This window comes from Malaclemys terrapin, chromosome 2 (assembly GCF_027887155.1).
Source record: "Malaclemys terrapin pileata isolate rMalTer1 chromosome 2, rMalTer1.hap1, whole genome shotgun sequence".
Lineage (NCBI taxonomy): Eukaryota > Metazoa > Chordata > Testudines > Emydidae > Malaclemys > Malaclemys terrapin.
Genome location: NC_071506.1, coordinates 40,313,124 through 40,340,988, shown reverse-complemented (window position 1 = coordinate 40,340,988; position 27,865 = coordinate 40,313,124). Strand labels below are relative to the sequence as shown.

General features: G+C 41.1%; 1 protein-coding gene across 3 annotated transcripts in view; it reads left to right on the top strand.

The window, feature by feature from the left end:
• The window catches only part of ERICH5 (glutamate rich 5), a 30,008-nt gene extending 5,241 nt beyond the window's left edge, over positions 1 to 24,767 (top strand). For 2 of the 3 annotated variants that reach the window (XM_054020609.1, XM_054020607.1), the window contains exon 2: positions 11,351 to 12,303. In XM_054020609.1, the coding sequence (XP_053876584.1) occupies positions 11,422 to 12,276 (855 nt within the window). In that variant the 5' untranslated portion in view covers positions 11,351 to 11,421 and the 3' untranslated portion in view covers positions 12,277 to 12,303. Of the gene's footprint in view, positions 1 to 11,350; positions 12,304 to 14,490; positions 14,611 to 20,019 lie in introns of those variants that run through there. The other variant, XM_054020608.1, reaches the window with a different exon arrangement.
• The last annotated feature ends 3,098 nt before the right edge of the window (positions 24,768 to 27,865 follow it).

The window sequence follows — 27,865 nt, the reverse complement described above, 5'->3', positions numbered from 1 at the left end:
TTAAGCATGGAGGAGTCTCTTCATGGTGGTCACATGAGTGCTGTGGTAGCCAGCCATGCGCTCTCTGATGGATATAATCAGGAAATGGGGCCATCAGGCCAAAGAACTATTTCCCAACCACCATCACCAAGCCATACATCATAATGGGTGGAGGAGATGTGCACATTCCCTTATGCCCATGGAATAGGTTTGGGAGAGATTGTGCCTGCCCGAGAGTATAATTTTTCCAGTCATTCTCATGGGGCCTTGTGACTCCAGGTCACCCCTAATAAGTCTCCTCTGGCATAAGTGCCATACTCTAACACTAATAGGGTTGGATAAAATACGCACATAGGTAACTTAAAAACCTGCTTGTTGCACTTAATTTTACTGATATCCTTACCTGCATTCTTTAACTATGTGTTAGTAGGTCTAGTCATGATGCTGTTATAAGGACTTTACATACAGTTATTCCCCTGAGTGGATGAATACTAGCTGTAGAATAAAGGTTTTCTTTGTGTTAATTCTTTGCTGTTGTATTTTAGAATGTTTGGTTTGTTGTACAGTGTTAATAGCAGGTTTGTAAGGGAATAGTACTACTTTGAGTGCTAGGTGGAATAATGCAGACCTGGCGCACCTTTGTACAATGGAGCCCACTGAAAATTTTGATGAAATAATTTTATATTGTTCCTGCTGTTTTGGCCTACTTTGACAATGTGCTAAGGTCAAATTCTTTGCCAGTTTCATTCTGCAGCTGTCTCATTCTAGAGCTTCTATAGAAGAAATTTGTGTTTCTGAGCAGAAAAGAGGAGACTGGAATGATTGAATCTGAGATATTTCAGTCATTCAATTTAGAAGGTTGTTGTTTTGTTACTATATATTATAAGGCATATTAACTCCTTAAACTAATGTTATGGTGCTAATAAGTTCGGACTTGTGTAAATACGCTGAAATACTTACTCTGGGTTGGAATATTTACCTCCCGAATTAGTTTAATAGGAAAAATACATTTGCAAAAAGATTTCTGTTAATTTGTTTATGGAAAAACTTATTTAATTCAACTGAAATGTAATTGCAAAAGTTTGTGGCTATTTCACTGTATCTGAAATAAGTATCTAAATTAACTCAAACATACAACTGCTGGCAGATGGATCTATTAAAGAGGTATGAAGTTTGTGGGAATTGCCTATCTAAACTAAAAATGTTTTTTTTACCATTTCTAGCTCCAATTTTATCTTCTTCCAACAATGAAAATAAATATTTTCAAAGGTTTAATGTATTATCACTAAATGGAATCTTGAGTGTTGATTGCCACAAGTTATTCATTCCCCAGAAATATGAATATATTAAGCTGATGATTGGGGCTCTACTTTTTCCATTTTAGAGAGTCCACCCTATTTTGAATGAAAGCAGGGGAACACCCTCTGAATTTCCAGCAGGATGGACCTTAGATGGCATAATACTATTTTAAAATCCACACTTTGCGTAGGACATATTATATAAAACCTGTCATCAGTTAGATATGAAAAGAGGAAACAGGTGCAAACTGGAATTTGAGTAAAGGGCTGTAGACTAGCACAAGGTCTGTTGTTCAAGCAGAGGGCAATTGTATTGGCTCCTACAGCACAGGGTTTGCATCCTTGTGCGCAGAGGCTCTGTGCTTATCTTGCCACTAGAAGGAAGCATGGGTTAGTGGCTGGAGCAGAGGACTTGGAACTGAGGCTTGGATCTTTTTCCTTGTGCAGTCACTTACTCTTTGTGTGATCTTGGTAAAGCCACTTAGCTTCTCTGTGCCTCGGGGCAGGTCTTCACTACGGGGGGGGGGGGGGGGGGGAATCGATTTAAGATACGCAAATTCAGCTACGCAAATAGCGTAGCTGAATTCGACGTATCGGAGCCGACTTACCCCACTGTGAGGACGGCGGCAAAATCGACCTCCACGGCTCCCCGTCGACGGCGCTTACTCCCACCTCCACTGATGGAGTAAGAGCGTCGATTCGGGGATCAATTATCGCGTCCCGACGAGACGCGATAATTCGATCCCCGAGAGATCGATTTCTACCCGCCGATTCAGGCGGGTAGTGTAGACCTAGCCTCAGCTTCTCCACTGGTAAAATATAGAGTGTCCTTAGCTATCTCCTGGTCATGTTCTGGATAAGTACTATTAAAGTGCTTTGAGATTCTTGGATGAAAGGTGGTAGATAAATCTAACGTATTTTTCACTTTATTTGCTTATTCACTTTTTGCATTATATTATGCTTTGACAATGAGACTAGATTACTTTAATTTTTTTCTAGTCAGTTTTCATTTATTTTCACTTTGTGGTACTATTAAAACACCAAGTTGCTGCAATATTTGCAGGGAAGTAGGAATTTTTTAAAAATTGTTTCTATTGAAATATTTAAAATCTAGAAATATTTCTGTTGATGTTAGATTTTGAAAACCTCGATATTATAAAACCTAAGTTTTGGTTCTGCAGTAAGTGGATCTGACAGTGTCAGTGTAAAATGTCAAGTTCACACAGTTCTAGCATAATGAGGATTTTATTCTGTAACCTAATGTAATCTTTTACCTATTTGAAAGTCAAAACTAATTTTATGTTGAAGTGTAATGTAACTAAGGGTTCAATTCTGTAAACCCACATGCCGGTAATTTTACTCACACAATTAACATGTTAACTCACGTGTTAGTGTTTGTAGGATCAGACTCTGAAGATCCAAATTTTCAAAAGAGCCTACTGATTTTGGGTGCCTCCATCTTTGGTGTCCAACCTGAGACACCTTTAAAAAGGCCTTATTTACAGAAAGTGATGATCACCCCCTCCTTGAAAACCACACCCCTTTAAGCTGTCACAAGTTGAACACACAAAAACTGGGGCATGGGAAAATCATTAGTTGCACTTGCTTTTGAAAATATGGGCCCTGACCAGAAAGTACCCCTTCTCCTGGAAAAGCCCAACCCTTTAAGAAAACTGTGTGTGCCTTCTTCTTGAATTTGGCTTGTTATAGTTCTTTGTAATCAGATACCTAAAACCCCTCATTTCATGTCACTCTTCCCACTATACCTTGAATTACTTTGCAAACTACTGTGCACCTCAATATTTGACAATGTTCATTTGCATGAAAACATGAAACTGTTGTGGCTTTATGTATATATCTATTTCTTTATAATGTACAATACTGTTTAAAACATTTGCAGTTTTTCTTTTAATTCACAATCACACTTTCTTAAATTCCCAAATTATTTTTATTTATTACTGTGAAGATTTTTTCCAGTGAGACGATTAATAGATTCGTAGATTCTAGGACTGGAAGGGACCTCGAGAGGTCATCGAGTCCAGTCCCCTGCTCTCATGGCAGGACCAAATACTGTCTAGACCATCCCTGATAGACATTTAACTAACCAACTCTAAAATATCTCCAGAGATGGAGATTCCACAACCTCCCTAGGCAATTTATTCCAGTGTTTAACTACCCTGACAGTTAGGAACTTTTTCCTAATGTCCAACCTAATCCTCCCTTGCTGCAGTTTAAGCCCATTGCTTCTTGTTCTATGCTTAGAGGCTAACGTGAACAGGTTTTCTTCCTCCTCCTTATGACACCCTTTTAGATACCTGAAAACTGCTATCATGTCCTCTCTCAGTCTTCTCTTTTCCAAACTAAACAAACCCAATTCTTTCAGCCTTTCTTCATAGGTCATGTTCTCAAGATCTTTAATCATTCTTGTTGCTCTTCTCTGGACCCTCTCCAATTTCTCCACATCTTTTTTGAAATGCGGTGCCCAGAACTGGACACAATACTCCATTGAGGCCTAACCAGCGCAGAGTAGAGCAGAAGAATGACTTCTTGTGTCTTGCTCACAACACACCTGTTAATACATCCCAGAATCATGTTTGCTTTTTTTGCAACAGCATTACACTGTTGACTCATATTTAGCTTGTGGTCAACTATAACCTCTAGATCCCTTTCTGCCGTACTCCTTCCTAGACAGTCTCTTCCCATTCTGTATGTGTAAAACTGATTTTTCCTTCATAAGTGGAGCAATTTGCATTTGTCTTTGTTAAACTTCATCCTGTTTACCTCAGACCATTTCTCCAATTTGTCCAGATCATTTTGAATGATGGCCCTGTCCTCCAAAGCAGTTGCAATCCCTCCCAGTTTGGTATAATCCGCAAACTTAATAAGCGTACTTTCTATGCCAATATCTAAGTCGTTAATGAAGATATTGAACAGAGCCGGTCCCAAAACAGACCCCTGCGGAACCCCACTTGTTATGCCTTTCCAGCAGGATTGGGAACCATTAATAATTACCCTCTGAGTACGGTTATCCAGCCAGTTATGCACCCACCTTATAGTAGCCCCATCTAAATTGTATTTGCCTAGTTTATCGATAAGAATATCATGCGAGACCGTATCAAATGCCTTACTAAAATCTAGGTATACCACATCTACAGCTTCTCCCTTATCCACAAGACTCGTCATCCTATCAAAGAAAGCTGTCAGATTGGTTTGACATGATTTGTTCTTTACAAATCCATGCTGGCTATTCCCTATTACCTTACCACCTTCCAAGTGTTTGCAGATGATTTCCTTAATTATTTGCTCCATTATCTTCCCTGGCACAGAAGTTAAACTAACTGGTCTGTAGTTTCCTGGGTTGTTTTTATTTCCCTTTTTATAGATGGGCACTATATTTGCCCTTTTCCAGTCTTCTGGAATCTCTCCCGTCTCCCATGATTTTCCAAAGATAATAGCTAGAGGCTCAGATACCTCCTCTATTAGTTCCTTGAGTATTCTAGGATGCATTTCATCAGGCCCTGGTGACTTGCAGGCATCTAACTTTTCTAAGTGATTTTTAACTTTGTTCTTTTTTTATTTTATCTGCTAAACCTACCCCCTTCCCATTAGCATTCACTATGTTAGGCATTCCTTCAGACTTCTCGGTGAAGACCGAAACAAAGAAGTCATTAAGCATCTCTGCCATTTCCAAGTTTCCTGTTACTGTTTCTCCCTCTTCACTGAGCAGTGGGCCTACCCTGTCTTTGGTCTTCCTCTTGCTTCTAATGTATTGATTAAAAGTCTTCTTGTTTCCCTTTATTCCTGTAGCTAGTTTGAGCTCATTTTGTGCCTTTGCCTTTCTAATCTTGCCCCTGCATTCCTGTGTTGTTTGCCTATATTCATCCTTTGTAATCTGTCCTAGTTTCCATTTTTTATATGACTCCTTTTTATTTTTTAGATCATGCAAGATCTTGTGGTTAAGCCAAGGTGGTCTTTTGCCACATTTTCTATCTTTCCTAACCAGCGGAATAGCTTGCTTTTGGGCCCTTAATAGTGTTCCTTTGAAAAACTGCCAACTCTCCTCAGTTGTTTTTCCCCTCAGTCTTGATTCCCATGGGACCTTACCTATCAGCTCTCTGAGCTTACCAAAATCTACCTTCCTGAAATCCATTGTCTCTATTTTGCTGTACTCCCTTCTACCCTTCCTTAGAATTGCAAACTCTATGATTTCATAATCACTTCCACCCAAGCTGCCTTCTACTTTCAAATTCTCAACGAGTTCCTCCCTATTTGTTAAAATCAAGTCTAGAACAGCTTCCACCCTAGTAGCTTTTTCAACCCTCTGAAATAAAAAGTTGTCTGCAATGCAGTCCAAGAATTTGTTGGATAGTCTGTGTCCCGCTGTGTTATTTTCCCAACATTTATTTGGATAGTTGAAGTCCCCCATCACCACCAAATCTTGGGCTTTGGATGATTTTGTTAGTTGTTTAAAAAAAGCCTCATCCACCTCTTCCACTTGATTAGGTGGCCTGTAATAGACTCCTAGCATGACATCACCCTTGTTTTTTACTCCTTTTAGCCTAACCCAGAGACTCTCAACACTTTCGTTTCCTATGTCCATCTCCACCTCAGTCCAAGTGTGTATATTTTTAATATATAAGGCAACACCTCCTCCCTTTTTCCCCTGTCTATCCTTCCTGAGCAAGCTGTACCCATCCACACCAACATTCCAATCATGTGTATTATCCCAAGTTTCAGTGATGCCAACAATGTCATAGTTAAAGCTAAAGATAAAGCAGAAAACTTTCTTTGCTATTCCATTATAAAGCCCAACTGTACAGTAATATATATTTTATAATATTCTCAATCAATTACAATATTAATAACTTATATGAATCATAATAATAACCCCCATGCAATATAACTAAAAATCATAATGTAATCAATGGTAATAACACTTCATTAACCCTTTCAATAAATTTAGCTAAGACCTGCAATCTTACTTTGTGATTACAAACCTTGCCAAGATCCACCTAGCATATAAAGAAAGGATAATTAATTATTGGTAGCCCAGTGCCTTCATTCGGATTATAGTTTCCTATGCAAATGAGGGAGAGCATCCTTCGGATTCCCTGTGTTTAGCAGGTTTTTTCCATGTATGTTGTCACTTTTGAGCCTCTATTCCTGCCACTCATCAACCTCAGTTGTCTTTACTTGTACTCCTACTCACTTCAGCCAGAATGTGGCTCACTTCTTAGGGGACTGCCTCACCTGAGTGCCCCAGGAGAAGTACTGTTTTCTCCCTGACTGCCTCTCACAAAAAGTTGTTTTTCCCTTCAAGGAAATACCGCAATGAATTTATCTTAAAATCAACCAGACTCAAATAATCTAATTAAAAACAAGATTTATTACATTCTTCAACCATTCCCCTACATGTTTAAAATATTGCTTAATTCTGTTGACAACTCTCATCACCACAATAATCATTTCACCAGAAAATGCAGTTTGTCAGAATCTTGCAATTACTATATTAACGCATTTCCTCCATGAACTCCCTAAGGCTTCTTTCATCCGAATATTTTTTGTGTGATAGTTAAATTCAATGTCTTGGCAAATTTAATCAGATGATGATTAAATCAGCCTGGTAGATTGGTATTAATTTGATGGCTCATTCTGTGACTTTTTCAACTTTATGATAAAATGCCTAGAGAAGTGATGCATAAAAGCAATTTTGTTCTATTTTCTTTTCCTAAACTTCATCTGGCTAGCAGACCCATAGCTTTATTTATCCTGTAATCCAATCACAGATGAAGGAGCCAGAACTGTTTAGTTTATATTTACCGTATTTCAATTATTCCTTCCGTATTAGTAGAGAAGTATATTTAAATGTATAGCCTGTGATATGATAGAGTAACATGTACAGTAGTTCAGTGTTAAAAATGTTGTGTATTTTAAGAAGTTAAAATGCTTTTTCTTGTCATGTATGTGAAGTACTGTATGCTGTCAATGCCCTGATCTTCACTGAGGTTAGCAGTGATTAGATCGGGGGTCGGCAACCTTTCAGAAGTGGTGTGCTGTGTCTTCATTTATTCACTTTAATTTAAGATTTCGCGTGCATGTAATACATTTTAACGTTTTTAGAAGGTCTCTCTCTATAAGTCTATATTATATAACTAAACTATTGTTGTATGTAAAGTAAACAAGGTTTTCAAAATGTTTAAGAAGCTTCATTTAAAATTAAATTAAAATGCTGATCTTACGCCGCCAGCCTGCTCAGCCCGCTGCCAGCCTGGGGTTCTGTTCACCTAGGCTGGAAGCGGGCTGAGTGGGACTTGTGGCCGGGACGCCGGCTGGCAAGAGGCCAGGAGCTGGGACCCCAGACCTGGGCGGGGGGTTCAGGGGTCAGGGCAGAGGGCTGGGGGTGTATGGGGGTGCAGGGCAGAAGGCTGGGTGTGTGTGGAGGGTTCAGGGGTCAGGGCACAGGGCAGTGGAGGTGTGGGGGGGGGTTCAGGGGTCAGGGCAGAGGGATGGGGTGTGTGGGGTGCAGGGCAGAAGGCTGGGTGTGTGAGGGGTTTCAGGGGTCAGGGCAGAGGGCTGGGGGTGTGGGGGTACAGGGCAGAAGGCTGGGGGTGTGGGGGGGTTCAGGGGTCGGGGCAGAGGGCTGGGGTGTGTGGGGGGTGTAGGGCAGAAGGCTGGGTGTAGGGGGTTCAGGGGTCAGGGCAGAGGGCTGAAGGGTGTGGGGGGGTTCAGGGGTCAGGGCAGAGGGCAGTGGGGGTGTGGGGGGTTCGGGGGTCAGGGAAGAGGGCTGGGGGTGTGGGGGTACAGGGCAGAAGGCTGGGTATGTGTGGAGGGTTCAGGGATCAGGGCAGAGGGCTGGGGGTGTGTGGGGGTGCAGGGCAGTGGAGGTGTGGGGGGGTTCAGGGGTCAGGGCAGAGGACTGGAGGGTGTGAGGGGGTCAGGGCAGAAAGCTGGAGGTGTGGGGCGGTTCAGGGGTCAGGGCTGGAGGTGTGGGGGTGCAGGGTAGAAGGCTGGGTGTGTGGGGGGGAGTTCAGGGGTCAGGGAACAGGGCTGGGGTGGTGTGGAAGTGCAGGGCAGAAGGCTGGGTGTGTGGGGGGGTTCAGGGGTCAGGGCAGAGCGCTGGGGTGCTTGGCTCGTGGGGATGCTCCCAGCTCCCTGCCGTGAGCGGCTCATGGCAGGGGGCTGGAAGGGATATGCCCTGTTCCACCCCCTTCCCCAAGGCCCCTCTCTACCTCTCTCTGCCTCCTCTACGGAGCAGCGAGCACGCTGCCACTTCTCCCCCTCTCCCTCCCCCCCTCGCAAGGGCCATCAACTGATCCGGGCGGGGAAGAAGCGGGGGAGGGGGAAGCTTGGCTGCTGCAGGGCTAAGCTTCTGCCTCCTGCCCCTGCAGGGGAGAGTGGTGGGCGGGGAGGCTGAGTGGGGCTGGGGGCCGGGACCGCGGCAGGCAGCAGCATGCCACTCAAAATCAGCTTGCGTTCCGCGTTTGGCATACGTGCCCTAGGTTGCTGACCCCTGGATTAGATGGTAGCATTTAGGCAGGTGTCCCATCATGCTTTGGGATATACGTTCTCTCCTCCTCCTAGTGTGCATATTACCGCCGCTATCGTTAACAGGAACTGTGTGGCTGCATAAAGGGGAGAATCCACCTAATGGCTGCTAATTCTATTGAATAAGAAAATCTAGCTCAGTGGTTTGCATTTTCAAGTGAAAGACATGGCACACCATCTGTAAGCACCATTAGAAGCCACCCATGTGCATCTAGGGTTGCCAAAACTGAACACCCTTGCCCTGCCCCGCCTCTTCTCTGAGGCCCTGCCCCCAGCTCAATCTATCACTTGCTCTCCACCATCACTCACTTTAACCGGGCTGGGGCAGGGCATTGGGATGTGGGCAGGGGTGAGGGCTCTGGGGTGGGGCCAGAAATGAGAGGTTCGGAGTGCAAGAGGGAGTTTGCACCCTGATGGGGCAAGGGGTTGGGGTGTGGGAGGGGGTGAGTGCTTTCGGGGGGGGGGATGTGGGGTTTGGAGTGCGGGAGGGGGCTCTGGGCTGGGGCCAAGGGGTTCAGATTATGGGAAGGAGCTCAGCGCTGGGGCAGGGGGTTGGGGTGTGGGAAGGAGTGTGGGTTCTGGGAGAGAGTTTGGGTACGGGAGGGGCTCTGGGCTGAGGTGGGGGGTTGGGGGTGCAGGAGGGGGTGTGGGCTCTGGAGGGAGTTTGTGTGTGGGAGGGGACTCAGGGCTCGGGCAGGGGGTTGGGATGCGGGAATGGGTTCTGGGGGTGCTCTCTGGGTGGTGCTTACCTGAAGCAGCCGGCATGTTCGGCTCCTTAGGCAGAGGGGCCAGGGGGCTCTGCGTGCTGCCCGCAGGCGCCACCCCTGCAGCTCTCGTTGGCCACGGTTCCTTGCCAGTGGGATCTATGGACCTGGCACTTGGGGGCGGGGGCAGCATGTGGTGTCCCTGTGGCCACCCTGTACCTAGGAGCTGGACATGCCGGCTGCTTCCGGGAGTTGCGTGGAGCCAGGGCAGACAGGGTGCCTGCCTTAGCCCCGTTGCGCTACCGATTGTGCTGACCGGAGCCACCAGAGTCCTTTTTCGACTGGAACTGGACGTCTGGCAACCCTATGTGTATCCCAGGGTAGGATTTAACCCTCAGTACACTTGCTGTATGCATATTTGTGCTGTAGAAATTGTTTCCTTAGTCAATATCTGATCATGTAGGCCTGACTCAGACAAAACTTACATATTCAATATGCATTACGCATAGGAATGACAGATCTATTAAAAGAATAAGTTTTATACACAACTACAAACTGTCTTACAGGTTGTAACTAGAGCTGAGTGAATTTGTTGCTGTTTTTTTGGTTCAGGGGTTAAGCTGAAATTTAAAAAAAAAACTGATTTTGTTTAAGGCAAATGAGAGAACTGAAAAAAACCATTTAGGGTCAAATAAAATCTTTTGTTTAAACCAAAATTATTTGTTTCCAGTTTTTTTGGGTGTTTTTCACTCTCTTTTGTTTTGTTTTTAAATTTAGCTAAATATCAAAATAAAAATACATTTTTAATATGAAAAGTCCAAACATTATTTTTCAAAATAGCCAAGACAAAAAACACTTCCAATTTTTCAAAATATATATTTTTAGGGCTGTCAAACGATTTTTAAAAATTGCAATTAATCACGAGATTATAAAAAATAGTCACAATTAATCACAGTTTTAATTGCACTGTATACAATAGTAGAATACCAATTTAAATTTATTATAAATATTTTTGGATTTTTTTTACATTTTCAAATATATTGATTTCAGTTATAACACAATACAAAGTGTACAGTGTTCACTTAATATTATTATTTTTATTACAAATATTTGCACTGTAAAAAAGAAATAGAAAAAACAGTATTTTTCAGTTCACCTTATACAAGTGCAATCTTTTTATTGTGTAAGTGCAATTTACAAACGTGGAATTATTTTTTCTTTTACATAATTGCACTCAAAAACAAAACAATGTAAAACTTTAGAGACTACAAGTTGAAGCATGAAGGGACATACAAATATTTAGCATATGTGGCATGTAAATACCTTGCAATGCCAGCTACAAGAATGCCATGTGCAACGCCTGTTCTCACTTTCAGGTGAGATTCTAAATAAGAAGTGGGCGGCATTATCTCCCATAAATGTGAACAAACTTGTTTGTCTTATAGATTGGCTGATCAAAAGTAGGACTAAGTGGACTTGTAGGCGCAAAAGTTTTACATTGTTTTACATAATCATAACTATTTTTTAAATCTAGTTAAATTATTTTGCGTTAATCACTTGTGTTAACTGTGATTAATTGACAGCTCTGATTTTTTCCCTCCTTTGGCCAAAACTATTGGCTGAATTGGACCTGAATTGGCAGATAGTTTTGGTGCCCTAAAAAATGCATTTTTCAGCGAATTTACTATTCACCAAAAGCATTTCACCAAGCTCTAGTTGCGACATAATTGTACAAGTGCTATCCTAGTTTAATACTGATCTATTTTAAACACTTGTTCATTAATGTAATATTTTCTCTTTTCTTTTTATTACAATAAATAAAAGCTACTTCAGATGAAAACTTTCCAACCACAGAGGAAAATGAAACTATTCCTGACCAGACAAAGTTAGACCCAATGGAGGAGGTGGATCTCACACCTGGGGAAACAAAACCTAGTGAGAATCTTCCAGCAGAGGAGCCAGAAGTTTTGATTCCAGCACCAGCAGAATGTGTTAATTCTAACTATAAAAGAGTGGATCTGGAGGGCACTCAACCGCCGCCTGCGGGACCGGCAGAGGGCACTGGGATACCGCCGCCTGCCGGACCGACAGAGGGCCCTGGGATACCGCTGCCTGCAGGACCGACAGAGGGCACTGGGATACTGCCGCCTGCCAGACCGGCAGAGGGCCCTGGGATACCGCCGCCTGCCGGACCGACAGAGGGCCCTGGGATACCGCCGCCTGCCGGACCGACAGAGGGCCCTGGGATACCGCCGCCTGCCGGACCGACAGAGGGCCCTGGGATACCGCCGCCTGCCGGACCGACAGAGGGCCCTGGGATACCGCCGCCTGCAGGACCGACAGAGGGCACTGGGATACCGCCGCCTGCCGGACCGACAGAGGGCCCTGGGATACCGCCGCCTGCAGGACCGGCAGAGGGCACTGGGATACTGCCGCCTGCCAGACCGGCAGAGGGCACTGGGATACCGCCGCCTGCCGGACCGGCAGAGGGAAGTGTCAGCCCTGTAACAGAAATCGTCAGGAAAGTACAAAGTAACGAAGAGGACCAACTCATTGAGGGTAATATTTGTGCTTTTGCAGATTCAGGAGGCCAAATTCTGCCTTCAGAGACTTGTGTACAAGTCCTGTTGACTTCAGTCAATGTTGCACATGAGTGTGTGAGGGCAGAATTTAGCCCACAGAGTTCTGACACTGTATTATATGAAAGAATGTGGTTGGGAAAGCCTCATGCACAGAAGTCAAAATTGTAATAGCTGTAATAAAGCCTCTCAGCACTACCAGTTGTTGACTGTGCTACTTCATTTCACACTCTGTGTTTTCTGGTTAGATAAAACATCCCTTAGACTCTTCATTTAAGTGCTATGGGGTGTTTCTTTGTAAAGTATTATTGCTCAATATCCACAAATGCCATATCCATTTCACTACATAGCTGATGTAAATATTATTGTAGTGTTATCCTTGTGGGGGGAGTGGGATCTCAGCAAGCTATAGAAAGGAAGGGTCGTTCCATGTATAGTTTATTTGTAAAGCACTTATAGATTGCTGGATGCAGTTATTCTAGAAGTGTAAGTAACACGGGCATCAAGCTAACTGCATAGAAAGTCCTTTTACCTTGCAGGGAGTCAATGGGTCTCTTTGAGAGAGGGTAGCAGAAGTAGTCTTTGCTATGCTCTCAGTTATTATACTGTGGGGCATATTTCTCCCTGGTGTAACTCTATTGGAGTTACACCAGGTATGCATTTGGCCTTATAATACAGAGTTCTGCTTTCTATTGTGGTGGTGTTCTACCAATTCAAAAAAAAAAGAGAGACAAGGTGGGGGCGGGGGAATGGGCAGAAGGGCCATTTTACAGGGCTAGCTGCTAGAGAAGCAGAAAAGCACAGGAGATATGAGTGTAAGAAAAGGAGGAGCGTGGGGTACGGTTTCTCAAAGAAGAGGAAAAGTAGAGGGGAGAAAAATCATATCAGGGAGTGTGGGTGCCTAACAGAGAGTATTTGCAGTGCCTCACAAAGGTGGAATATGCATTGAGGGCCTGGGGACCTCATGGAAGGGGAGAGTGCAAGGTGAGGTAAGTTATCTCAGGAGAAAGCTGCTCAGTGAGTCAGAGATTCAAGGGAGTATTTACACATGAGGGCAGAGTATCCCGTGCATGGATTGGGTTTCTCACTGGCAGAGTAGCTTAAATTAGGGATCAGGTGTCGAATAATAAGTGGCAATTACTCATTAAAGAATCGGATGCTTCATGGAGAGGCGTTCCCTAGGGAAGCACAAATGGGTGGCACAAAAGGCATGTTCTCTGTAGGAGAGCATGCCACCAACAGCCTCTCCTACTGAACATTCCTGCTGAAGAGGTGGAAAGGTCACTTCTTCAAGCAGAACTTAATGGCACATGCAGTCACTTGGATATGTAGCGTCACCACCCATAAATATGTTGGCTGTCCTGAATCTGTGTTGTGAACCTTACACCTCACATAGGAATATCTGAAGTACAGGTGCTGCCTTCTCCACTCTTATGTATTCTTGTTTAAGAGAATTTGGAGTCTATTTCTTCATGAGATGGTAATTTATCTCTATACGTGTTAAATTACTAGAATAAAATACTTGTGTTGCATAAAAGTTATATGGCTGACTTAGTTAGGTTGATTACTTGATTATTCCATTAACTGGCCCTTATTAGTTTACTGACATGATATTGGAAGCAGAACACCATCTAGTAATCCATGTAGCATGGATCCTGTATTGGGACATTTTTAAAATCAAGAAACTGATTGATTGTTTGAAGGACTGATATGGGGGTTATTTTGACCATCTATTCATTGTTGTTCCCCTTCATCTCAAAGCAGGATTCCTTTTTGGACAAACTCTGTGTACAGTTTTGCTGATGTCTGTCTCAAAATGGTACTCTTCCACATACTGTTAATTTGTGTGTGTGCTCGCACACGCACAGGGAGGAGGGTTCTTTCCATGTATTTTGTGATGATTGGGCTCCTCTATTTAATTACAGCATGTTTTTTTTATTTTCTTACTTCACTGATACTACTAAGAGGGATGACAGTGAGTCAAATAATTAGTTTTATATTTCAACCGGAACTGGACGCTACCACTTTTTTTTATTTGTGTTGTTGACTTAAGGTTATATATTTATGATCTTGATAACAATATCTATATTAAAAGTTTATAGTAAAAATCATAGTTACATAAGAAAACAAAACCAGTTTAAATATGACATCAAGCCTCAGGTCAGAGTGCTCTGAATAACAAGTGAAGCAGGAGCATTTTACCTCCACAATTGTAAGTTGCATTTGAATGTTTCTTATCTATTGATTCATTCAGTTGTTGACGTATTTCTGTGTCTATAAAAGCTATTGCAGGGCTGACAAAACCAGTCAGCCATGCAGAAAAGAGCTGAGGGCACTTAAGGGTTAAGGGTATCCTAATATAATATCCATGGTTACTGTTTCCAGGTGAGACGGGAGAAAAAGTGGAAACTGAGAAGCACAGTGAGCTAGTAAGTGAGGGGACTGAAACAAAAGAAGAAGAAGAAACAGGAGAAGCTGTGGATGCTTCAGCAGCAACAGAGATAGGTATGTTGACAGAGAAGTGAAGGACCATGTGTATTATCATTTAAGAGACAGAAAAGGTGTACAATGTTAATGTACATATCTTTCATTATCATTGCATTCTCAATTTGCAGCTGGTGCCTTCTGATTTTAACGCGGGAGGCATAGTTATCTTAAAAGATGGTTTTTTGGGGGGCGGGTTTTGGTAGCAATCACGTGTAAGTTGTGCGTTCTATCAGGTTTCATTTATATAATGTTCCTATAACCAGTAAATCATTCCCTATTTGGCAAAAATGGTAGACTTTCTCTAATGCACAGGCCTGGAAAATTAGATGTTTCATTAAGAGCATGAATCCCATAGTTACTATTTGCTAGACTTGTTCTTATGAATAGTTTATTATCACAACTCTGAGATTTCCTTTCCATGATGATCCGTCATTTTAGATCCTCCTGCTTTTTGTTATTAGCAGCTGAATTCAGCAACATAACACTAGGATAAGTGCAAATTCCAGAGTCAGTGAAATCATGTGGGTAAGTAGAAAGCATTAGCTGATGAGAGAGTGTTTAAAAACAAATAAATGAAAAATAATAAATGTAGGGAGATAAGAACATAACTCCTGAAGAATTTAACTTTACACTCATTTACACAAATTATACATCTTTAATTTCCATCATCGCACTGGCACTTCTTGGGAGGTATTTCCTCCCCCTTGCTGTTAAACAGAGGGTCCCATATTAACTTTAATGGAAGCCGGTCACTTAAGGCCAGATTTTTAGAGGTATTTAAGTGCCTAAAGACCCAGATAGGCTCCTCATGGGGTTTTCAAAAGCACTTAGGTGCCTAAATGCCATTGATTTTTGAAAATCCCACTACATGCCTGTCTGTATCTTTAGGTGCTTAAATACCTTTAAAAATCTGGCTCTTAGGACCTGTTCCTGCAAACTCTTACTCCCACAAATAGCTATTAGTCAAATGAGTAGTCCTGATCATTCTGATTGGACTACTCACATGACTAAGAACTACTTGTTTAAGAGCTGATGGATCAAACCCTAAGACCTTAGGAATATGATAGTGAATTTCTCTAAAAACGGAAATCTATATGATCAAAAGGAGCCAGAGGACTCAGGAGTATACTGTGGAAAAGAAATAGCCATATGCACACTAGACAATAGATTACTCTTATTTTAAAGAGGATGATTCTTGAAACCTTTATTATGAGGTCTTTGACTGTTCAGCTGTAGGATATTGTAGAGAAACTCAAATTGTGGATATGTCCAGAATAAAGAATGAGTATTGAATAGTTTGGGAGGGTAGCTTCCTCTTGTGTACAAGCAATATCCATCTAAGGTACTTATATGCCCCCGGTACTGTATTACCTGAACATCTCACACTCTCCTTGCAATACTCCCGTGAGGCAGGGAAATACCATTATCTCTATTTTACAGATGAGGAACTGAAGCACAGAGAGACTAAGTGACCTTGTCCAAGGTCACATACACCTCTACCCCGATATAATGCGACCTGATATAACATGAATTTGGATATAATGCGGTAAAGCAGTGCTCCGGGGGGGCGGGGCTGCACACACCAGCGGATCAAAGCAAGCTCGATATAATGCGGTTTCACCTATAACGCGGTAAGATTTTTTGGCTCCCGAGGACAGCGTTCTATCGAGATAGAGGTGTACTAGGTGGTGCAGTAGGAAATTGGACTCAGATCTCCTGTGTCCTAGGTTAGCACCTTAACCACTGAACCATCCTTTCTCTGAGCAGAAAACCTATATTTTCAAGGTTCCTAGCTTCTTCAGATTCCAAGTACAAATACTAGCACGGCCTAGTCTTTCCCATAAAGCTAAAGCCACGTGATCCTCCAGGCACAGAGGAGGAAAACAATTCTGTTTACTTGTCTGCATATAGTTAAGACTTTAAATCTGGTTGTCTGATAAGAAAACAGGATTGCCTGAATTTGAGCTATAGTCTCATTCTCTCAATTAAATTAAAAATGTAATATAGTTGCTGCTGTGATTTTCCAGAGGTATTTCTCTCATTCTGCATGTCCTGGTTTGGACTACTGTGCCAGGGCTTCTCCTTTTTATTCTCTTTGTTTTAGCCTGTCTGGGGGTCACTAAACAGAACTGAGACCATGTAATAATTTATTTTAAATTCACATGAAAATTCTAGCACCTTAAATAATAATCTGGTTAATGTCAATCTGTCTTAAAAGCTAGATCTGATCATGCAGAATAGCACTGGTCCAGTCTTCCCGTATTGCTACCTGCTGGTGCTGTTGAACGCTTATTGCGATAATGTCCAGGAATGTGTTGATTACTGGTCCCCCTTCAAGCCAATAGAGAGTAGCCTCTGTGGGCTGAATAAGATGTTACTCACAACTGCAGCAAGTTCTGGATCATGGTTTAACCATGTATGTGCATAGATTTGCTTCAGTTAAGTTCACTGTGACCATCTTGTACGTTGCAGTGTTATAGGATAATGAAAACAGCTTTTCACCAAGAGCGATAAATCCTGAAAGGCATGTACCATAGTGGTTAAGAAGTTTGGGTAAATGTGCGTAAACATTGCCATTTGTTGCAGATTTGATATTTAAGTGCTATTTGATATTTAAGTGCCGGCGACTTCCGGCATAGGGCACTCACTTCCTTTCACACCTGTGTAATGTGATCTAGTACATTGTCAGTTTGTACAATGCCATAACATGCCAATTCATTTTTTTTAAATAGCTAGGCCACTGTGTAGAACCAAAGCATTGAAATCATATATGTGGTGACTGCTGTAGTCTGGTGAATATGGCATCTGTGTTCAATGACAGCTTTGCCTCTAAAGATCCAGAAATGTTTTCTACTTCAAATATGTCATCTCTAAGGATACGTTTTTGGACAAAGTGGCCAGAAGTTGCCTTTCATGCTATGCATTTCAGCATAGCACTTAGCTTTTGCAAAGCCTCATTTTCATTGATGACAGTTCAATGAAGACCTCTGCTCAATGTGCAGCTACAGTCAAAAAAGCAAACAATATGTTAGGATGCATAAGGAAGCGATGATGAATAGTACAAAGAATATAATGCTGTTATATGAATCAGTGCATGGTGTGGCTTTATCTGGAATACTGTGTGTGGCACTGATCACCTCATTTCAACAAGGATATTGCAGAATCAGAGGGGATTCATAGAAGGGTGACAAGAATGATCAAGGGTATTGAAAAATCTCATATGAAGAGTTAAAAAAGATAGGGATTGTTACCTTAGGATATGAATAAGAGAGGACGTGATGAAAGTTTATAAAATAATGAGTGATCTAGAAAAGGTAGAGTGAGAACGTCTGTTTTCCCTCTCTCATAACACAAAACCAAGGGACTATTCCATGAAATTAAAAGATGGGAAATTCAAAACTTGTAAAAGGTAATACTTTGTTGTACAATGTGTAATTAAACTGTGGAACTCACTGCCACAGGAAGTCATTGAGACCAAGAATTTGGCAAGATTCAAAAAGAGATTAGACATTTATATGGCTATAATAAGCCAATGTCAGAGACACGATACTGGATTAGATGACCCTTGATTCTGATGCAGTATGTGAATTCCTATGTTCCTCTGATAATTTTCGATAATTGCCTTCAGTTCTCTGGCTTGACTAGCAACCAGTATACAGGACCAATCCAATATCTCAAAGGCATTAGCAACATGTAGTCCCAATATATGACAGCAACGTCATGGATAGTTATTATGTCTTTAAAAATAAATTGTTTTTTAGAAAGATAGGGATAATTTTTTTTGGAGATCTAAAATAGCAAGCTCAGATTGTGGTTGGTGCAGTACACAACAGTGTACCCACATGGACTCCCCCTCGAGCTGCTCATTTGTGTGTGACGAGTGTCACTGGTTTGTTTATGGTCACTGGTTTGTTTATGGTCTATTTCATGCAGTGATCTAAAAGCTCCTTTCACATACATGGTCTTTCCCAATCTTTGCAGGAGGGTATTTGCTAGTAACAGCAGCAGTGCAACTAAAATTGAGAATGTAGGTGTGACGGGTTCAGTCACAGAGACCCACTTGGGACTGTCACCTGATGTGCTGGAATTACCTCTGAGCCCATTTTTCCTGCCAGCTTGGGACTTCAGAACCCTGCCTTATTGAGCCAGACACGCTAGCCTGCTGCAACACAGACCCAGGTCTGGGCCACGCCCCCAAAGCTGCAAACTTTAACCAAAAATTGCTCAGCAGGTCTCCTATCTCCAGCACCCAGACACCCAGTTTCCAATGGGATCCAAACCCCAAATAAATCCGTTTTGCTCTGTATAAAGCTTATACAGGGTAAACTCATAAATTGTCTGCCCTCTATAACACAGATAGAGAGATATGCACAGCTGTTTGCTCCCCCAGGTAATTAATCACTTACTCTGGGTTAATTAATAAACAAGTGATTTTATTAAGTATAAAAAGTAGGATTAAAGTAATAACAGACAGAACAAAGTAAGTTACCAAGCAAAATAAAGCAAAAACATGCAAGTCTAAGCCTAATACATTAAGAAACTGATTACAGGTAAAATCTCACCCTCAGAGATATTCCAATAAGCTTCTTTCACAGTCTAGACTCCTTCCTAGTCTGGGCCCAATCCTTTCCCCGGTACAGTCCTTGTTAGTTCAAGCAGACATCTTAGGTGGAATGCAGGGGTGTTCTCATGATTGGGTGCCCCCTTTGTTCTGTTCCACCCCCTTTTATATCTTTGGCACAAGGTGGAAATCTTTTGTCTCTCTGGGTTCCCACCCCTCCTTCTAACTGGGAAAAGCACCAGGTTTAAGATGGATTCCCGTATCAGGTGACATGTTCACATGTCCTGTGAGATCCCAGCCTCCATTCTTCCAGGGCTGGCCCACATGCACCCACGAAGGTTTGCAAGTAAACAGACCATTTACAACCAATTGTCCTAGTCAATGGGAGCCATCAAGCTTCCAAACCACCATTAATGTCCCACACTTTGCCTATTTACAATAGGATCTCAGAGTTATACTTCATATTTCTAGCTTCAGATACAAGAACGATACATACGTACAAATAGGAGGAATATATTCAGTAGATTATAAGCTTTGTAATGATACCTTACAAGAGACCTTTTGTATAAAGCATATTTGTTACATCATATTCACACCTATAAGCATATTTCCATAGAACATATGCAGTGCAGCATCACAGTAGGTACATGCACAAAGAGGAGGGGGGATGGAGGAGGTGGGGATTGCTGAGGTTGGATAGTGGTTTTCTCAGGCCCTCCCAAAAGATCCTTCCAAATATACTAGCAAGGGGCAAACTATTCAGGACGTATTATTTAAAGGGGCTCTCAAGATGACAGTCTCCCTTTAATATATATTTTAATATTCAGTGCATCACAAGTTAACTTTTTTTTATATATCTATTTCAGAGGCAATGAATAACGAGGAATGAGAGTCAGGTCTATATGGACTTCCTCTTCTTGGTCCTATCAGCTGTTCAAATGAACATTCTTTAATCTAATGGCTTTTGGGGGGAAAACTATCAGGATTTAAAAAAAGCTTTTATGGACTTCGCTACAAGCATTAACAAAGGGCACCAAAAAAAAAAAAAAAATTAAGTATTTTTCCTGAAGTCAAGTTGCCAAGACTTCAACAAGTAATTGAAATGTATGAACTTTTTACTTATCTGCCATAGAGTGCCTTCTATACACTGCTAATAGATTGGAAAGAATTGTCATATAAAACAGTCTATCTGCTCAATCTTCATTTAAGAGTTTTCCAGGTTAAAATGAGTAACTTAAAATCAATCTGAGGAGCACTGTTATAATTGGTATCAACTAGCATTATACAGGATGCAAAAGATACAGTACAGGCGAGTCTCATCTTACGCTGGAGTTACGTTCCGCTGTCAGTGCGTAAAGCGAAAATCACGTATAGTCAAAATTACATTGAGTGTAATGGCAGGCAGAATCACCTGCACTACAGGTACAGTATTCAAATTGTTATTTTTCTCTTTTTTTGTTTTTGTTTTTTGCCGACCGCGCAAAGCTGAATTCGCGCATGTTAAATGTGCGTAAGATGAGACTCGCCTGTACTGCATGTTTTTTCAATGTTAGTGCTAGATTGAGATCAGAAACATAGGTCCAGTCCTGATCCCAAACCTTACACAGGTGAGTAGTTTCAATGAGTGCATGGACTACTCATATTTATCAAGTTGCTCAAGTGCGTAGATATATACAGGATTAGGACCTGAGAGCACCCATTTAACAGGACCTGGCTAGATGCAACAATCAATTTTTCAAGAAGATAAAGAATACATAGCATGTGACACCGTCTGATAACAAATGTCTTTTGGTGACTTTAAAAAAAAAGTTACTGATAGGATAGCAGTAGCACATATACTTGGTAACTATTGCAGTGGAAGAATTATTGCAGTGGAAGAAAGCATTTAAAATATTTTATATTTTATTATAGATTTTATGCTCATAGTATCAGTCCTGGCACACCTAAGGAAGTACAAAAAGAAACTTTGCAATTTCTAAAACTCAGATGGATACAAATTATTAATAAAATTACATTTAGACACTGTATAGTTTCTAAAATAATGATAAAATAAAATAATTATAAACATTCTAGCCACATTTTCCTGATAGTGTTATCTTAAAAAAAAAAATTATACTGTGTGGATTCGTACTTGGTTTACAACATGCTAAATACTGCTCCTGAAGCTGAAGTTGAACAATGAAGCCTTTCAACATAAACTTCCTGTGGAAACAAGCCTTGAAACAGCTGATTTCATGGATGTGATAGAGGATATATCTGTCCTGATACTGAACAGGAAGAAAGACACTACTGATTATCGCTGGGACTGTGTTGGCAAAACTCTTTGGCATAAGAAATCAGAGGACTGCAGTCGGGGAGGAAAGATGAGGTTTTTCAGAATGGGTGAGCACTTATTGGCTCCATTTAGGAGGTCTTCACATAAGTGTTAAAGATAAACACAATTTATAAACTACTTAGAGACAAAGTCTGCATTGTGTGTGCACATCTGACTCCAGCTGGCTTTGGTTTGTGTTAAATATTTAGATTTATATCCATTGCCTTTTAATTTTTCACTTCAGCTAATATTGGTCATGTTTGCTGTGTTATTTCTTACAGTCTTCTATTTCTTAATGTCCTGTTCAGACTATTGAAATTAACTATGTTTTGATTAAGATAGGAAACACCACCAATTTTAGGTTGGAAATACCCATTTTCCTTATCTGCAGCCTACATGTTGTATCAAGTCACAGTTGTTTTATGGGGTTCTATGTTCTTTGCAATTCCATAGATGAAACAAATGTAATCAGTTAAATTTTCTACTGAATATGCTGCTGTTTTAAAAATACTGCAGCTTTTACAAAACTCAGCTAAAATGCATGTCTTTTTTTTTTTTTTTTAATTTCTGTGGTTCGATGTTGCTGGAGCCTTTTTACTAGTTCTCTAATATTGGACTAAAATCAAATCAAAGCAACTGCCCCTCGTTACTTTTTTCTGATACACAATTCCAATATTGGCACAGAAATATGAAACATTTTAAAGGATTTAAATATACTAATAGTAATTAATAGTAGGCATTCCAGTCAGCAAGACCAGAAATGGTAGCAGCAGCAGCTTCGTTAGCTTTTTAAATGTAACTTTATAAATAATTAAGATAACCTATAGACTGCACAATCTCATTACCATGGCACTAACTGCATACCAGTGGCCTCTTCAAAGAAACAAGTGAAAACATCCATATACGTCACACCACACAACTTTTTTGAAATCATTTAACAATTTTTAATTGGAAGAAAAAGGACTGTGAGTCTGCCAATGTCTCAGCAATACTTGCCTTCCTCAAACACAGTCACTTCCTTGTGTACTTCATGATTACAGTTAGCATAGATGTTACTTCATCCCATCCATTCTAAAAGCAGAAGAGCTTTTCTGATTGTATGTGGAAAACAATAAACTGCCACAAAAACTATTTTTACTGTCCAAATTACTCTATCGCTACCTCCAGAAATAAGACAAGCACTAACATTCTAGTGCTAGTAATGCCAATGTTCTGTAAGATAACAATGTATACACTGTTACCTTACAAGCATCTATGCACAGCTAAGGCCCAGAGGGCCAAATTATGTCCTGACATACACCTCTGCAATCACAGTGAAATCAAGGGGGTTGCTGAGGACAGATATTGGTTCTTGGATCAAATAGTAATTACACCATGTTAAAGGTTAATGTTTGTATTTGCTGGTGTGATATGTTTACAAGGCCTACCTACGGAGTTATGCCTGTGCACCTTAAAGGAGATTTTTTTTTTGTCTATTTCAGTCTGAAAAGCCATTTTCAGAAACATTTGTAGAAAGAGCTAGTGTCAGGTCCTTGGACTTGGCATAAAATTGACTCATGCTGATAGACAGATCTAATGAGTCCTATTCGCTCCAACCAGGGGTTTGTGTATCACTTCATGCCAGAGGGAATGAGGGTCAGGGACAGGTCAGCAAGGGTAACCTTAGGAATATCCACATTCATGAGCAAGATCTGGTAGGAAGATTGTTCATTTAGCCTCTTCCTGGGTGTCCTTTATTGCTAAGTTTGGACCTTATCCACTATGTGTGCGCATGCATATACCGTCTTAGGAACACAATGAGACTGTCCCTTGCTTACAGAACTATTTTGCAGTCTGCTTAGCCAGATTCGGATATTTCATATAATGTCTTTTCAAATAAATATGGTAGTTGCTGTTGATATCAAGAAGGGTGAGGTGCTCTAAGCCCGGGGTTCTCAAATTTCGTTGCACCGCAACCCCTTTCTGACAAAAATTACTACACAACCCCTGGAGGGGGGACTGAAGCCTGAGCCCACCCGAGCCTGAGCTTCACTGCCCTTGGCAGGGGGTGCAAAGCCAAAGCCTGAAGGCTTCAGCCCCAGGAAGGGGGCCTGTACCGTGAGCCCTGCTCCCCAGGGCTGAAGCCAAAGCCTGAGCCCTGCCACCAGGGCTGAAGCCCTAAGACTTGGGCCTCAGGCCTTGGCGCTGAGGCTTCGACTTCGGCTTCAGCCCCGGGTCCCAACAAGTCTGTTAGCCCTGGCGACCCCATTAAAACAGGGTTGTGACCCACTTTGCGGTTTGAACCCTCAGTTTGAGAACCGCTGCTCTAAGCATATAGGTGCTCTCAGTTGAGGATTAGTTAGTAATTTTGACAAGGATGGTAGTTTTATGAAAGTTAGATTATGTACATGGATTTCTATTTCTGCTTTGTTCAAGCTCTAGGGAATTTAACTATTTGGGGGAAATATTAAAGAACACACTGTAGCACAAACTTGTTTAAAATTTGTTTTACCTTCAAATTAATTTATTAGATAAGTAGGCTTGGCAGAATTTGATTTTTTTTTTTAATATATATAATTTTGACATTTTATATTTTTATTGATTTTTAAATTTTCACAGTTGTCGAAAAATATGGGATGGGAGTATCAGCTGATAGGGCGGGTCAGACAATAATTATTTAATGACAGTGGATGTTGATTCAAAAAGTTAAAGCTTTATAACTGTTAAAACACAAATTGTCAGCATCACAGGAAATCTCCTAAAATCAAACTCTAATAAGTTCCCATGTAGTATTTTTTCTTACTTTGCCTATCTGTACATGTTCATTATCATTGATGGAAATATTTTCCCATCAGTTTCTGTGTGTACAGTGAAATTGACCTTTACTGACATTCACCAATAAAAATCTAATCCTCCCAATCTTATAGCTGAATCACATTTAAGCACTTTTTTTAAAAAAAGATTTAACTAGTGTTAAAATGGTAAATGATGTGTTATAACTGCATATTGTAAACTGAATTGTTAAAATTGTGCATGTTATGTCCCCAAACCAGGAATGCCCTTATGTAAGTGCTCAGCTTTAAACACATTAATAATAATCCCATTGAAATCAATATGACTATTCCTGTGTTTATGTACTTTGCTGGATTAAGGCCTAAAAATGACGAAATGATATACTTATGATACCCATTTTTCATACTGAAGAATTTTGGATTAAAACATAATAGAAGTGTTCTTGCTCTTTTTGCCTTCTGTAAAAATAAAATGAGGTGATGTTATGTATATTGTAATTTAATTTTAAAAATAAAATGTTTAAACACATTTAAGACTGACTGTTTTTTGAAGAACTACTTTAATAGGGAATCAAAATCTTTATTTTAAATTAGATTTCTTTTCCTGTAGAGATACAAATTTGGGCCCTGAATTTGCAAGGAGTTCTGCAAAGCTAAACCTCTTTTGTGGGTTAAAAAAAAAATGTTACTTTCAGCATTTGGATTTTTTTCCCCCAGACTTCCTGTAGAAATGGTAATTCACCAAGTACATAAAAATACTTAACACATTTCTTACAAAGGGTTTGACATGCATCATCACTGGCCTCTAGAGCATATTCTTTCATGCAGCTCCATCTTAAATTAAAACCTTAACCAGTATTTATATACAACCCGGAGGTACTTCACTGCAGCAGCAAGATATATGGGTGTTCTACCCTGGCACAGGGTAGGTAGTGCCTTGATGGTCAAACTGGTTTGGAATGTTGTGTTCAAAAATAAGAGCTAAGGGGCACACCGTGGTCCCAAAAAAACAAGATAAAAAGCTGAATGGTGAACTTTAGCCTTGGGTGATGTATAGAGTTAACTTGTAAACAGGTCTGCTATAAACGTAGCTAGCTTTGGGGGTGTTGCTTGGAAGCACACCTACTGTGTAAGGTGAGTATGCTATGAGATAAGAATTCCTAAAGGAGGAGTATGTATCTCTCCTTTTCGTACTGTACTCTTTTGTCTTTAGGCAATAAAATTGGCTAAGTTTGGTTATTTTGTCTCTTGCACATTTTTTATAATGAACCACAAATGTAGTCAAACACTTGGCTACATTTTAAGCAATAGTCCAATATGATTTGTTTTACTGATATAAAGTGCAGAGATGCAACATAACTGGATGAATGACAGTATCTAGTTACAGTCTGAATAGGGTATTTAAAGGTGTTAAAAAAAATCCCCCACTCCTAAAGAGCTGATCTTAGTTCAAAGCACTCTCAACAGCTGTACTGCCATCATAGTAAAATACACATGGAACCTAAGTAAATTCTTGCTGTCATATAGGATTATTTTCATTCACCCATTATGAGATAGAATAGAAGCTTTTTCTCAGTCTGAGCCTATAGCCATCAAAGCACTGTATGGGACAAGCATTTGTTTACATAAGATTGCTTACACCTGCCATTTTCTCAGGGCTACCATATTCCTTTCAGTTCTCCCTTGGAAAGCCTTTATGTCCATAGACTCATAGAAATGTAGGACTGGTGGAAGGGACGTCAAGAGGTCATTAAGTTCAGCTCTCTGCAGAGGCAGGACTTAGTAAGCCTAGACCAACCCTGACAGATGTTTGTCCAACCTGTTCTTTAAAACCTCCAATGATTGGGCTTAGATTACCATAGAATTATAAAATAAATCAATTGGAATATTAATATTGTACTTACATTTCAATGTATAGTATATAGAGGAGTATAAACAAGTCATTGTCTGTATGAAATTTTAGTTTGGACTGATTTCGCTAGTGCTTTTTATGTAGTCCGTTGTAAAACTAGACAAACATCTGAATGAGTTGATGTATCCTTGGAAGACCTCTGTGCATAGGTGCCAACCTTCCCTGGCGCCGATGGGTGCTCACGCCCCCCCGGCCCTGGCCATGCCCTGACTCCACCCTTGCCCCTCCCCTTCCCCAGAGACATCGCCCTAACTCCACCCCCTCCCTACCCTATTGGACCCCTTCCCCAAATCCCTGCCCTGGCCCCACCTCTTCCCCGAGTGCGCCGCGTTTCCCCTCTACCCCCCTCCCAGCACTTGCCACGCAAAACAGCTGATTCGTGCTGCAAGCACTGGGAGCTAGGTGGAAAAAGCGGGCACGCAGCACGCTCAGGGGAGGAGGTGGAGGCAGAGCAGAGGCAGAGGTGAGCTGGGGCAGGGCAGGGAGCTGCCGGTGGGTGTTAAGCACTCACCAATTTTTCCCCATAGGTGCTCCAGCCCCGGAGCACCCATGGAGTCAGAACCATGCCTCTGTGTACCCCCTGGTTGAGAACCAGTGGGATATAGTATTGTTTGTTTAATTGTTCCAGTATCTTTTCATTTATTGAAGTTATGCTGATTGGTCTGTAATTCTCTGGGTTCCCTGGTTCCCGCTTTAAAGATAAATACTTGTTGGGACCTCACCTGTCCTCCATGAGTTCTTGAAGATAATTGCTAGTGGTTCTGAGAGTGCTTAAACTTACCTCGTGGTACTTAAGGAACAAGTTAAAGTCAGCTGGGCCTAATGAAATGCATCTAACTTATCTAAACATACTTTAACCAGTTCTTTACCTATTTTGGCTTGCATTCCTCCCCCCTGTTTAATATTAATTGTATTGAGTATCTGGTCACCATTAACCTTTTTAAGTGAAGATGGTAGCAAAACAGGCATTAAACTTCTCAGCCTTCCTGATGTAATCACTTATTAGCTCTCCTTTCCATTAAGTTGAGGACCTACACTTTCTTTCATCTTTCTCTTGCTCCTAATGTATTTATAGACCCTCTTCTTCTTGCCTTTTATATCCCTTGCTAGGTGTAACTCACTTTGTGCCTAAGCCTTTCTGATTTCATCCTTACATACGTGTGCCTTCTTTCATGCTCTTAGCAAGTTGTCTGTTTCCACTTCTTGTGGGATTCATTCTGATTTTCAGGTCATTAAAGAGCTCCTGCCAGAGCCATACTGGCCTCTTACTATTCTTCCTACCTTTCATTTGCACTGAGATTATTAAAGGCACAGCTACAAACTATGAGAAACTGCCAGCTCTCCTGGACTCCTTTAGCTGTTAGATTTTCTTTTCATGAGCCCTTACTTACCTGTTCTCTGAGTTTGTTATAGTTGGCTTTTTTTGGAATCCATTGTCCTTATTCTGCTGCTCTCTCTCTTTTCCTTAAATCATGGTTTCCCTGAAATCATTTCATGGTGACTTTCACCTAAAGTACCTTCTACTTTTAGAGTTACAACCAATTTTCCCTAGTGGTTAGAATCAAGTCTAAAATGGCTGTCCCCCTGGCTACTTATTCCACTTTTTGAAACAAAATTGTCCCCAATACATTCCAAGAACTTACGGGAAATGTTGTTTTGCCATATTGCTTTTCCAACAGATACCTGGGTAGTTAAAATTCCTCATTAGTAGCAGG